General features: G+C 43.7%; 1 protein-coding gene across 1 annotated transcript in view; it reads right to left on the reverse strand.

The window, feature by feature from the left end:
- The window catches only part of Ranbp10 (RAN binding protein 10), a 58,447-nt gene that overhangs the window by 34,001 nt on the left and 10,784 nt on the right, over positions 1-13,662 (reverse strand). Inside the window, exon 3 of the mRNA XM_034522479.3 lies at positions 1,137-1,189. Coding sequence (XP_034378370.3) covers positions 1,137-1,189 — 53 coding nt within the window. The remainder of the gene's footprint in view (positions 1-1,136; positions 1,190-13,662) is intronic.

Consider the following 13,662-nt stretch of genomic DNA (forward strand, 5'->3'; position numbering starts at 1 on the left):
GAAAAAGCAAAATTCCTGACGATTAGCTGAATCCAGAGCAAGTCTAGACTGCATTTGAAATCGGTCCATTATAGATAAATTTGTGAAGATTAAATTACTTGGAAAAGACATTGAAGTGTTACTCCCTCTTTTAAAAAGCCAGCTGTCTTCTGCATCACAGGCACAAGGAATACAATGCAAAACCAGGAGGACATTCATTGCCTGCCTTCATGATGGTATCAGGGTAGCTCACCACTTAAGGTGAGGGCACCTCTGCCACTTAAGACAAATATGGACCTAGCAGCATCACTTGAAATCTATCAGCTCTTAGGGTAGGTTCCTGACTCCTCAGCTGTGCCCAGCTAGGCCTGGGAATGAACAGCTAGGCAGGAAACAACTGGACGTATGCTAGACTGATAGAAGAGAACCAGATGCAGAACCTAGAGCAGTCCACTAATCTGGATCTGCTGTGTACCCACAGCTACAAATTCAGATATCTTAACCATATCTTTTATTTATTCAGAATTCACCTCAACCAGGTTCCACGTGGGAACCCACTTGAAGACTTTGATCTTTAACATGGTGAAGTAACAAGCAAAAGGGAGCCAGGCTTGGCAGTACATGCCTCCCCGCACATGCCTGAGTCCCAAGCTGGCAATGGCCAATAGGATCGAGGGTTACTGAGGCGTAGCCCCAATAGGAGTAAGTTCAGGTCACTTCATTTTAACAGTAAACAGTTCAAATTCCATCAGTAACAGCCACTTGCCAATTCAGTTTTTTAGATTTTATTTTTAATTACGTGTAATCGTGTATGTCTGAGTGCGAGTTTGTGCACTTGAGTGCAGGGGTTCAAGGAGGCAGTTGTGAGCAACATGATAGGAGTGCTGGGAAGTGAACTCAAGTCCTCTGGAAAAGCAAGAAGCACTCTTAACTGGGGCCTTAACTTACACATTCAACTGCCAGGTCTTCTCTGTAGCTTCTATCAATTAATTTTTGAAATGTAAGATGTCCTAATTCAGTGACCATCATTTGGAATTCTCTACCCAATGCCTTGACACCCTATACACAAGTCCCTCCTGAATCTTTGAGCTGCCACTTCTGCTCTAACAGATAAGGACAGATGGGAGCAGAACAATGCTTCTTGAACAGTGACTCACCAGGCAGTCTGTTCATGTTAACGCCTTGCGCTGAGAGTCCAATTCCCATGTACCTTTAAAAAAAAAAGCAAACAGGGAAGGAATGAGAACAAAGCAGAACACTCTGTATGTCTGAGGAGGCCGTGATGAAACTCATTACTTTGTATGCTAGTTGTATCTCCCTTCGCAAACAGTTCTTGGTAGAAGGCTGAAAAGAAGAAAGCAGTGAGTACAGACTTCTTCAATGCCCTAATGGCTCTCAAAGAAGCCTCAGTTTTTGGTTTGATTTCTCTAGGCCCTACCTGTAGATCTTTTTGCTCTTTCTTTCTTGTCTTCTTTTTCTTTCTGAGACAGGGTCTTTCTATGTAGCTCTGGCTGTCTCAGAACTCACTACGTAGACCAGGCTGGCCTCAAGATCTACCTACCTCTGCCTCCCCAGTGTTGGGATTAAAGGTGAGCACCATTACCCCTGGCTGGTCTTTTGATTTCTAATGGAAGCAACCTAATATCTTTGCAACTAAAGAAAGAAGAGGGCTCCTAAGATGACTCAGCAGGTAAAGGAACTTGCCACCAAATCTGAAACTTGAATTCTACCTCTGGGACCCATAAGGTAAAAAGAAAATACAGACCCTTGAAAATATTTGTCTGACTTCCAGATCTGTCTGTGATATATGTATGCACATATAAGCACATAAATTAAACAAATACATGCAATTTAAAATGTTTCTTTTAAAGAAATGAGATGGTTATATGTGACCATGACTAACTGGTACCATGTACTGAAATCACGATCTCCAGTCCTCCAGCAAACTCCAACCAGAGCAGGAGAATCCATTCCTTAAAACCTAAGAACTGGGGACTGAGTGGCACAGGGCAATGCAAGGTCACACTTGCTCGTTAGCAAGGAGCAGCACACTGAAGAAGTATAGCCATGACTTTTCTGCTTCATCACGAACCCTGACACAGCTTCCCCTCAGGATTCTCCACACATACACACATTGTCCCTTCCTGTGCATCTACGGCTAACTTCCTAGATCACACAAAGCAGGTGGCAAAGCTAGAGCTTCTAAAACCATCCCCCAAACATACATACTCCCCAAGTACCTAACTAAGGTATGCAAGGAAAGGTGGGGCCTTCCTCTGGCAACTTCCAAGTCTTAGTGGCACTTAGAAGAAGTAAACCAAAAAAGGAAATCTCTCTTTCAGTCTAAGTGTGTGGGGTACATACAAAAATGTGTAACTCTTCAAGAACTTAAAAACAAAAGAATCAAGTCATCATTTTTTGAACAGTAGAAGAGTAGAAGCAATATAAATGATCTGATTCGAAGCATATACAAGCATGAATTAAACAGGCAGCTCAATACTGAATAAAACATCCAAAACACCATCCAAAGAGGCTGAGGGGTGACTTCATAACTGCCTAACAATGTTGATGTACTTAATGCCATTGAATTGTACAGGTCTACTTCCTAATAATCACAGGGCCCTATACCATAGTGACCCAAGCAATTCTCATCATGTTGGACAGGTATCAAGAAAAGACATAGACTAGCACACAGCACTAATTAATTGAGCCCACAGTACTTAAAGGAGAGGAAGTCAGGAGAAATAAAAGGTCTGGCATTTTATAGAGGGGCATCCATAATTTAGAGAAAACTTGGCTTCCTTATTTTACTATTTGGAACACAGAGTTAGAAGATCCTTTGAAGTAAAAGACATAGCCCAATACATAGCTGGAGGCTAAGCAGAATGCTTAGCCCTTCCAAGAAACACGTATACTGACTGCCAGAAAGGGCCAGCTTCTAGGACCATCAGGAGCTGCTGTGTGAGCCCACTGGCAGAATTCCCATTAGATTAGAACCTGCACATTTCCCCAGAAAAACAGTAGTCTAAAGAATCAGCTTCCTGGCTTTATGTGGTAGAGGACGCCAAAAGCTGGTCTCCATTCCCTGGATGTCTTTGCTGACCAAGCAGTAAACAACTCAAGTAGCCTGTCCAAACTGCACAAGTGCAGCACAGCCAGGGGTTCCCCAGCTTGGATGGCAGCCACTCATCCTGTGCTACTGTGAGGTGTCTGAGGCTGAATCCCACAACACATGTAGTCCCACAACTGGCATAAGACTTTCCTGAAACTAAGTAAGAGCTTGTGTTTAGAACCTATTTGCTCCCTGGATGACCCTTGATGCTAAATTTAAGCTAGTGCAAACATGGTAAACCAAGGAACCCCCAGGAAAAGTTATGTTTGGCCACCAACCAAAGTTCTGGTTCTGGTTCTACAATGTTCCATGGGGATGAGTGACCACTATGACATCTATGCTTAAAACAAAAGTTGTTTTTAGGGAGTTACAGGTATAGCTCAGTAGTACAGCTCTTGTCTAACATGTACAAAGCCTTGGGTTTGATCGCCAGCACTATTTAAAAAAAAAAAAAAAAAAACACAAACAAAAACAAAAAACCCCACAAACAAGTTATTTGTTCCTTTCTACAAGAAAAGTCTCTTCTATCTTCGGCAGTACCCATCATCGTGTTCCTATTAGTTCTGTGTTCCTCAGGAGGAATAGCATTTCCTAGATAATGGCCTGAGAGCCTCTGCACAAACTACCACTCAACTTCAAAATCTGATGGGATGAGTTAAGTGTAGAGCAGCCAGGGGAAGCTGACACCCATTCACACTGGGCGCCATGCCACCTCTGGGTGTCAATGACACAGAGAGCAGCTCCACAGGAGCCCAACCAGAAGACCCAGCTGAGTCAGGGTCCAGGGGAACCAGGCCCCAACTCTTCAAACATCAGACGACACTAAGTCAAACCAAAGTGAGGGCATTCTGAAGCTACAAGAAGCCATAGGCCCCTGGGCTACAAGTGGCAGAGAATCTGGACCAGAGCTAGGTACCTGGACTCAAGCCCCAGGCACTGAAGAAAAGAAGAGGAAGAGCTGTTGTTTCACAGATGGATGTAATGGCACATAAATGTAATTCCCAGCAGCACCTGGTAGGAAGAGGCAGATGATAAGAGAGCACAAGTTGAGGGCCAGCCTGGACTACAAAGCAAGTCACCTAGGACTATTGTTCACAATAGACGTAGGTTCCCATCTCCCAGTGAGTTTTCAGCCACCTCATGACTGTCATCCAACCAACCCAAAACAAGCAAAGGAAGGACCTTCTACATAAACTAAAAATGCCGAGCTTTTTGGTTTTGTTTTTTGCAATACTGGGAATCTAGCCCAGGCAAGGGCTGTACTGCTGGTCTACAGAGCATGTTCTAGGACAGCCAAGGCTACACAGAGAAACCATACCTCAAAAAACAAACAAACAACAACAACAAAAATTAATAATAATAACAATAAGCCAGGCAATGATGGCGCACACATCTTTAATCTCAGCACTGAGTAGGCACAGATGGACCAGCCTGGTACTTGTTTATCAACTGGAACACTTCATCTTAAAATGTCAATACCAGGACTGAGAGATGGCTCAATGGTTAAAAGCACCTGCTGCTCTTGCAGAAGATCTGGGTTCAATTCCCAGTACCCAAACGGCCCCTCACAAGCATCTACAACTCCATTTCTAGGTGATCTGATGCCTTTTCTGATTTCCTCAGGCACTCATGGCACACTTATATACACTTGGTCACATACACAAAAGTAAATAAATACATGCTTAAAAAAAAAAAAAAAAGACGTCAGAACTTCCCAAAGCTCATTAACCTTTTTTTTTTTTCAGAAATTAAAAAAAAAAAATCTATGTGGAATCTCAGGTGGCAGTAGATAGCCAAAATAATCTTCAAAAAGTAAAAACAGTTAGAGGATTCATATTTCCTGATTTCAAACTTACTACAGTAAAGCTAGATTAATCAAAATAATATAAGACTAAAATAAAATAATAAAAATAAAAAACAACCCAATATAGGACTAGCGAATGACAGACACAAAGACCAACAAAATAAAATGGAAACAGGGAACCTAGAAATGAACCCCCATCTATGCAGTTAGCTGACTACAACAAGGGTGCCACAACCACTCAGAACAAGTAATACCTTCTTCTAGCAACCCTGAGGTCTCAGTCATGCCTTCCAGAGAGATGAGCACAGTGCTGGGTTCATAGGGCAGGCTCCTACTCTCAATCCCACCAGCAGCTAATGTTAAAGTTGAACTACAGAGCCAGAGTGCACTGAAGCTGAGCTAAGGCCTAGTAAAGGAGATGAGAGATGCTGAAGGAAGGGAGTGTGTGCTGTGCAGAAGCAACAGAATGTGCAAAGGTAACAAGACAAGAAAGCAGACACAGGGTAGAGGAACTGAAAGACGTTCAGGGTGGCTGTGTTGTAGGCTGGGCAGACATACAAAGAACCATAGCAGAACAGGAAACGGGGGAGGGGGATACACACAGCCTACATGCTAACTTAAGGAAGCCACAGAAGAGGTGTAGGAAGGCTACAACTGATCAAATAGCAGACACAGACTGAAGAAGAAAACCCAGACACTATCAAAGTCATCCTAATAAGCAATGGGGATTAAAAAGGCATGGAAAAAGCCAAACCGCTCTTTAGAACATAGTCAATGTATGAGATAGGGAGAGGCTTGAGAAGCCCAAGACATGGGCCAGCACAACTAATTACCAAAGCAAGGCCAACTGAGACCCACTTGGAAATTCTAAAGCCAAAGTACTCAACCAGAAGCTTTAGCTGCCAACCCCCAACTAGTCTCACCCTGACAATGACCCCAGGCACAATCCCAGAAGGAGAAACTTACAGACATTCTCAGATTCAAATCTCATCTCTGCTCTCAAGTTCACCATGGGTCCTTGGCCTCTTGGGGCCTGCATCATCAGCTGTAATCTTGAACCCAGTGCAGCAGCTCACCAGAACTAATGAAGGAGCACCTGGGCTGCTGCTCAGGGAAAGCAGATGGGAGATGACTGTGTACATGACCTGCTCTGTTCTAGTAGGTCACATAGGTTCTTCCAGTAGGAGAATCTGATAAAGCAGGCATTCTCAAAGGCTTAAACTTGGGACATCTAAAAACAAATGCCTGTTTATTTTAGGATTACCAAGGAGAAAGGACATGAACATTTGCTTCCTTGTTGGTAATAAGCCAGGCTATGCTAAGAACACTGCCAGATACTGGCTGATTTAACACAGCATGGGAGGAAAGAGACAGCAAAAGCCCCCACTCCCATAACAGGTGACAGAATGGTTCCAACAGTTTGTCTTCCAGTACCTCATTTGTTCATGGGTTCTCTTTTCAGGCATCAGAGATGAGAGAGAAAATTAATTTACCTTACAAGCAACTGCACGATGAACCTATTTGATTTGTTCTTTTCTTCTATATGACAGCAAAACATAGAGGACATAACATTTAACAAAGACAGCCAGGAAGTACAGAGGGACAACAGACAAGTGCCTGGTGGGAGCTGGGTCATGAGCTGGTTTCTAACTTCTCAGTCTCTGCCACTGACTGTGCCAAAATCACAATGCAAGCTACAACTACGATAGTCTCTCTGCCCCCACTGTGGTTTTACAGTGCAAGATTAAGCCAGGTAGAGACCCACCTGAGACGTGGAGAAGGGGCAGCTACACTGTAGGTGGACAGGAAAGGCCCTTAGCTAACCACACCCATATTATATCTACCCAGAAGCTCTCACCACTGACTCATAGACTAAAGGGGTCAAACTGAGGCCCAGGAAAATGACTGCCTTCAAAATAGGATGGCAGCTACTGGGGCCCAGGCTGCCTACCACTCATCCCTGCCCTCTCTGCTCCAGAACTGGTAGTATGCTAAAACTGGTCATATGGAGAGATGCAAGTACATTTGTTAACTTGGACTCTTCCCCTCTCTGTTTTCCATATTTCCTATAACATGAATTCTTTGTTGATGATGGGTTTGATTTCTTTCTGTTTGTTTGTTGGTTTGGTTTGGTTTGGTTGGTTGGTTTTTGTGGGTTTTTTTCTTTTTGTGACAAGGTCTCACATAGTGAGGCTGGCCTCAGACTATGCAGCCACAGATGGCCCTGAACTTCTGATTATCATGCTTCTGTGTCCCAAGTTCTAGGATTCTAAGCATGGAGCACCACATCCAGAGTTCGTGGTTATGAGGACCAAACCCAGGGCTTTGACATACTAGGCAGTCTACCAACTGAGTTACATCCATAAGCACTCGAATCATTTTATAATTGTGAGAAAATCACATTTAGGAACCAGCTATAACCATCTCTCTAGATCATCCCGTGCAGCAATGCAGTGACAAGAGACACACTAGGCTTGGCTTTCCTCCTCAGTTCATCAGTGCGCCTACCTCTCTGAACCGTGACAGGAGGCTGACACTGCACTGGAATAGGAGAAAATGTCAAAATCCCCGACAGGCAGTGGAGCTCAAGCACAGGCTCAAAAAACGGCATCTTGTGATCCCACCTCAAGTACAACCAACCTAGAGCACACTTCTAGAGGAGAAACACATTCAAACAGCTCCAAGTGACTGGAGATTGGTTCTTCTGCCTGACCCAGCCATGTTTGGTTGTATCAGAGGATGAGACCTTAGGAATCAGACCACTAGACTCCTCATATCCTCCAGTTCCGTAGGCTGGAGGGAGGACACCATACTTTTCTGGTCTTTCCCTAATAGAGTTGGGAATTCTTCTGGAAACAAATCTAGTATTCTCTTCTTATTTCTGGAAGGAAACATCTGAAGAATTTATTCTGGTTTTTGAGACAAGGTTTCTCTATATAATAACTCTGGCTGTCCTGGAACTCAGAGATCCACCTGCCTCTACCTCTAGAGTGCTGGGATTAAAGACATACACTACCACCACCTGGCAATATGTAGGCGAGGCTGACCTTGAAATCCTGCCTCTGGCCAGGCAATGGTGGCGCATGCCTTTAATCCTAGCACTTGGGAGGCAGAGGCACTCGGATTTCTAAGTTCGAAGCCAGCCTGGTCTACAGAGTGAGTTCTAGGACAGCCAAGGCTATACAGAGAAGCCCTGTCTCGAAAAACCAAAAAAAAAAAAAAAGCCTGCCTCTGCTTCCTCAGCAAACCCTACTGGCATGTGCTACCACAACTGGCTTATTTTGGTTTTTTGGTTTTTGGGTTTTTTTTTTTTATTATTATTATTAGATATATTTACCAATGTTGGGTGTGCACTTGTTCCACGATGCACATGTAGAGGTCAGAGAACAACTTACTCAAGCCAGTTCTCTCCTTTCACCATGTGAATCCCAGGGGTCAAACTTAGGCCATCAAGCTTGGTGGCAAGCACCTTTACCTATTCTTGCCAGACCATGAGCAATTTTAAAGTGACAGGAAGCCAGGCATGGTGTATACTTCTAATTCTGTCTCTTTGGAAGCTGATGCAAGAGGGTTGAGAGTTCAAGCCCAGATCTGGTTCTTAGTGATCTTGATCCTTCAAATTTACAGCCAGTCTGGGTTTATGAAAAATAAAAGCAAAACGAAGGCACCACTTCTCAGCCGGTCTTTAGATGTGATATCCAACTCTGAAAGCACTTCAGTTGGCCTTTAGACTTGATACCCCCAACTCTGTAAGGCTCTTCTCAGGGATTCCACCCTAACTCTGGATCACAGATCTTGGATTTCAACCCACATCTCAGGTTCGCTATCAGAAGTTAAACTAAGGGCTTCTCAGCTCCTTGCCAGAACTGACCTAACAAGTTTAATTTTTAGCAGAATAATGTCAGTAATGGCTGTGTGTTATTATATATGTACCATACCCAGATGCAAATCCAAGATGAGATATATCTTAGAAGAGCAATTAAAAAGTCAAGCAAGGGAGGGATGGGAAAAAAACAAAGAAAGGAAGAGAAAGAGAGAGAGAGATCAACCAAGAAGCCAAGAAGCTGGGGGTAGTAGCACATGCCTTTAATCCCAGCACTCAGGAGGCAGAGGCTGGCAGATCCCTGAGTTGGAGGCCAGCCTGGTCTACAAATCGAATTCCAAGACAGTCAGGACTACACAGAGAAAACTTGTCTCTCAGAAAAAACCAAACCAAACCAAACCAAACCAAGTCAACCAAGTGTGCAGGAAAGATGACTCAGTGGGTATGAGCACTTCCCACACAAACCTATGACCTGACTTCAATCTCTAGATTCCATGGTGGAAGGAAATAAGTTATTCCTCAGAACTGTCTTCTGACCTTCATACCTGTGCCACTGCACATGCATGCCCACACAGACACCTGCACACATACATGCACACATGCATGCCCACACAGACACCTGCACACATGCATGCACTGCAAAATAATAAAATACTAGCAGGGTGCAGTGACCCATGGCAGTAATCCCAGCCCTCAAGAGGCAGATATAGAAGAATCAGGAATTCAAGGCGAGCATGTGCTACAACAGTGTGTCTACATATACTGTACCATCCAGGTGAGTGCTATGGAGTCAATCTCAGATTTAAAAAGAAAGAAAGAAATCCATATAGCTCAAACAAAAAGAAAGACAAAGCAATTACAAAAGTGACAAAAAAATTACAGCTGTTTCTTTTTGTGCGTTTTTTACTTTATATATTATTAGTGCATTATGAATGAAGGTATGTGCAGGCCACGGCACATGCATTTGTATTGAGAACAGGAGACAATTCTAAAGGATTGGTTCTTTCTTTCTATCATAAGTTTCTGGGGTCAAATGCAGATTTTCAGGCTTTATCCAACAATGCTTTTACCCCCTAGCCATCTCACCAGCCCTATGGACATGTGTTGAAAGGTTTATAAAACAGCTAGGCCTGGGGAAGTAGTTAAGTTAGTAGACAGCTTGTCTAGCATACATGAAGCACTGGGTTTGATCTCCAGAATAGCAAAAATTACATTTGAGCATGGCAGCAAAGCCTTTAGGCTCTGAGCACCTAGGAGATGAAGGCAGGAAAATCAGAAGTTCAAGATCATCCTTAGATATACAGTGAGATTGAAAACAGCCTGATACTGCCCTCCCCAAAAAAAACCCCAAAACCCTGTGTATTTTTTTTTAAAAAGTAACTATACAGAATAAGCACATGAAAAGATGTTCAACATCACTGGTCACTATAAATGCCAACAAGCAGGCATGTCCATCAACAAACAGATAAGCAGACAGACAAAATGTGTCTTTCTGTGTGCCTCGTTCTCTAACTAGCTAGCTACTCTCTAAGAAATAACTCAGCCGCCGGGCGCGGTGGCGCACGCCTGTAGTCCCAGCTACTCGGGAGGCTGAGACAGGAGGATCGCTTGAGTCCAGGAGTTCTGGGCTGTAGTGCGCTATGCCGATCGGGTGTCCGAACTAAGTTCGGCATCAATATGGTGACCTCCCGGGAGCGGGGGACCACCAGGTTGCCTAAGGAGGGGTGAACCGGCCCAGGTCGGAAATAACTCAGCCATAAAAAAGGAATGATGTGGGCTGGAGAGATGGCTCAGCCGTTAAAGGCTAGGCTCACCACCAAAAATATAAGGGGGGAATGATGCTCACGTTCAAGCTACAACGTACACCTTCAAACCATTTTACACAAACAAGTCAGACACCACAGAACTCATACTGAAGGATTCAACTGATATAAAACTATCTAAAACAGGGATAGAAAGATGACTCAGTGGTTAAGAGCACTGACTGCTCTTCTAGAGATCATGAGTTCAATTCCCAGCAACCACATGGTGGCTCACAACCATCTGTAATGGGATCCAATGCCTTCTGGTGTGTGCCATATATACTAAATAAATAAATACTTTTAAAAAAAATATCTAAAATAGGTGTATGTTATAAACATAGAATATAATGAGGGGCTGGGAGGAAGAGAGAATTGTTGAGTTTGGGGATTTTTTAGTTTTGTTTGAGATAGGGTCTCACTGTGTAGTCCTGGCTAGCCTAAAACTTTTATCCACCTGCTTCTGCCTCCTAAGTGCTGAGATTAAAGGTTGTGCTAGCACACTCAGATTGGAAATAATTATTATAATAGGATAATATTGTGACCCCAAGTAAAACCACTGAATTACACATTTAAACAAGATAAACAGGCCAGACATAGTGGTACATGACTTTAATCTCAGCACACAAGAAGCAGAGTCAGGTAGATCTCTATAAGTTCAAGGTCTACACAGTGAGTTCTAGGACAACCAGAACTACATAGTGAGACTCTGTCTTGAGAAAAGCAAAAAACTTAGCCAGGAATAGTGGTTCACACCTTTAGTCCCAGCACTTGGGAGGCAAAAGCAGGCAGAACTGAGTCTGAGCTCCTCCTGGTCTAAAGAGAACAAGCTCTAGGACAGCCAGGACTACACAGAGAAATTCTTGTCTAAAAAAAAAAAAAAAGAAGAAGAAAAAGAAGAAGAAGAAGAAAGAAAAAAAGAAAGAGGAAAAAAAAAAAACTAAAGTGGACAAACGGCACATTTTATGTTGAAGGTCTTTAGCACACACAGTCAAACCCTTATAGCTGAGCCAGATAGCATGAGGGTCAGCTGGCTTTCCTGATAAGAAAAGTAAGGGCCCTGGCACAGAGCTCAATGGAACCCATCAGAGCAGTCTGTACTCTGGCCTTGTGTCAGGGCCAGAAATAAGAAGCCCCTCTCTGCTTGCACAGAGCAAATGAGAACAATAGAGAACACAAATCCCGCTCTTCTCACTGACTCTCAATTTTCTCTCAGAGGGAAGGTGGATCTTATGAGCCACCAAATCCTTGGGCACCTTAAATAATGACCACGTATGGTGCAGGATTTATTTGGCTACAGGACTTCAAGACTTTAAACTTAAAAGTTCTATCAATTTGATAGCTCTAGTAAGGAATGATACAAAAGGGGGAGGGGGGGAGAAAAACAAAAGACCCGAGGCTCAGTGCTGAGATGGCTCTGGGTAGCTGTGGGAAGCTGAAAGCCCACCCTCTCTGATTTAAAATCAAAAGAATCATGTTTGGTCAAAAAGATCATGTTTGGTGGTGGCAAATACCTTTAAACCTATCTGAGGAAGAGGCAGGTGTATTTCTGAATTTAAGGACAACCTAGACTACAGCGTGAGTTCCAGGACAGCCAGGGCTACACAGAGAAATCCTGTCTTGAAAAACCAAAAGAAAATAGAAGTCCCAGATCTCCAAGGCACCCCAGGGATTCACCCAGGAGCTTCACCTTGACATCTAACACTTGAGCCACAGCTCATCAGCTGGCAAGCTTGTTCCTCTCAGAAACCAACAGACTCAATGACAGAGAAGACTCTAGGACAGTGGCTACAAAATGGTTCCTGGAAGACCATTCAGGCAAACCATCACCTGACACTTAGGTCTGAAACGAGAGCTAACACTTGGTACTGGAGACTGTATTTCATAGTCTGATGAGCCCACTTAAAACCACAGACCATCATGGCACCAGTTACTATGTGTACCTTGTTCCTCCAGCAGCCACAGCCCACTGCCAGGAAGCCATGCAGCTCACTCAGAGGAGGGCATAACAAATCCCAGGACTATTCAGGGAGAAATAATCCAAAAGGCAAAAAGGCTTTGCCTTTTTGAGTCAAGATGTGCTTCCATAGAGAAAGGTGGCTCAGAGTGTGTTTGAGGAAACCCTTGGTACACTCACTGCCACTGCCACTCAGGAAACATGCCAAGCAAGAACAGCCCACACAGACAATCCTAGGCTACACAGCTCTGGCTTCTTCTCTAAAAGGCCAACAGTCTTCTTTTTTTTTTTTTTTTTGGTTTTTAGAGACAGGGTTTCTCTGTATAGCCAAGGCTGTCCTGGAACTCACTCTGTAGACCAGGCTGGCCTCGAACTCAGAAATCCACCTGCCTCTGCCTCCCAAGTGCTGGGATCAAAGGCGTGCGCCACCACTACCCGGCTAGGCCAACAGTCTTAAAATCAAGTCTTGACTTTCCAGATCCTTCCCATTAAAAAAAAACCAAACACACTGTCCTTAACCAGGGATGCAGCCATTCAGTATCTCAGCTTAATGTGAGAAGGGTTCCCATCAAATCCTATGTGTGGTAGACTCTGGACTCAAACCTCTACCTCTTTAGCTTTAAGTAATCAGAATCAGGGCACAGCCATCCATAAACATGATAAATGTGCTTAAGTACTCAGGCATAAACCATTTAACTATAGAGCAGTGGTTTTCTCAGAGTCAGGCCTGACTCACCAGGCCTAGAATCCCAGGTACTAAGGAGATTGAGGCAAGAAAATCCCAAGTTCAAGGCTGGCCTGCACTATGAAAGAAATTCAAAGGCATCATAGGCAATCTACTTAGACTCTGTCTTCGAATAAGGCTGAACAATGGTAGTGCACACCTTTAATTCCAGTGCTTGAGAAGAAGCAGCAGACAATCTCTGAGTTTGAGACTAGCCTGATCTACAAAATAAGTTCCAGGACAGACAGTTACACAGAGAAACCCTGTCACAAAATACAAAGACAAACAAACAAACAGACAGAATGGCTGACTGACTATAGGTAAAGGGCTATAACTCTGCTGACATAGTACTTGTCTAGCAAGCAGCAAGACCTGAGTTCAATCTCCAGCACCATATAATCGAGATGTGGGGACACACAGACTCAGACACACACACACACACACACACACACACACACAGACAC

Source organism: Arvicanthis niloticus, chromosome 18 (assembly GCF_011762505.2).
Source record: "Arvicanthis niloticus isolate mArvNil1 chromosome 18, mArvNil1.pat.X, whole genome shotgun sequence".
Lineage (NCBI taxonomy): Eukaryota > Metazoa > Chordata > Mammalia > Rodentia > Muridae > Arvicanthis > Arvicanthis niloticus.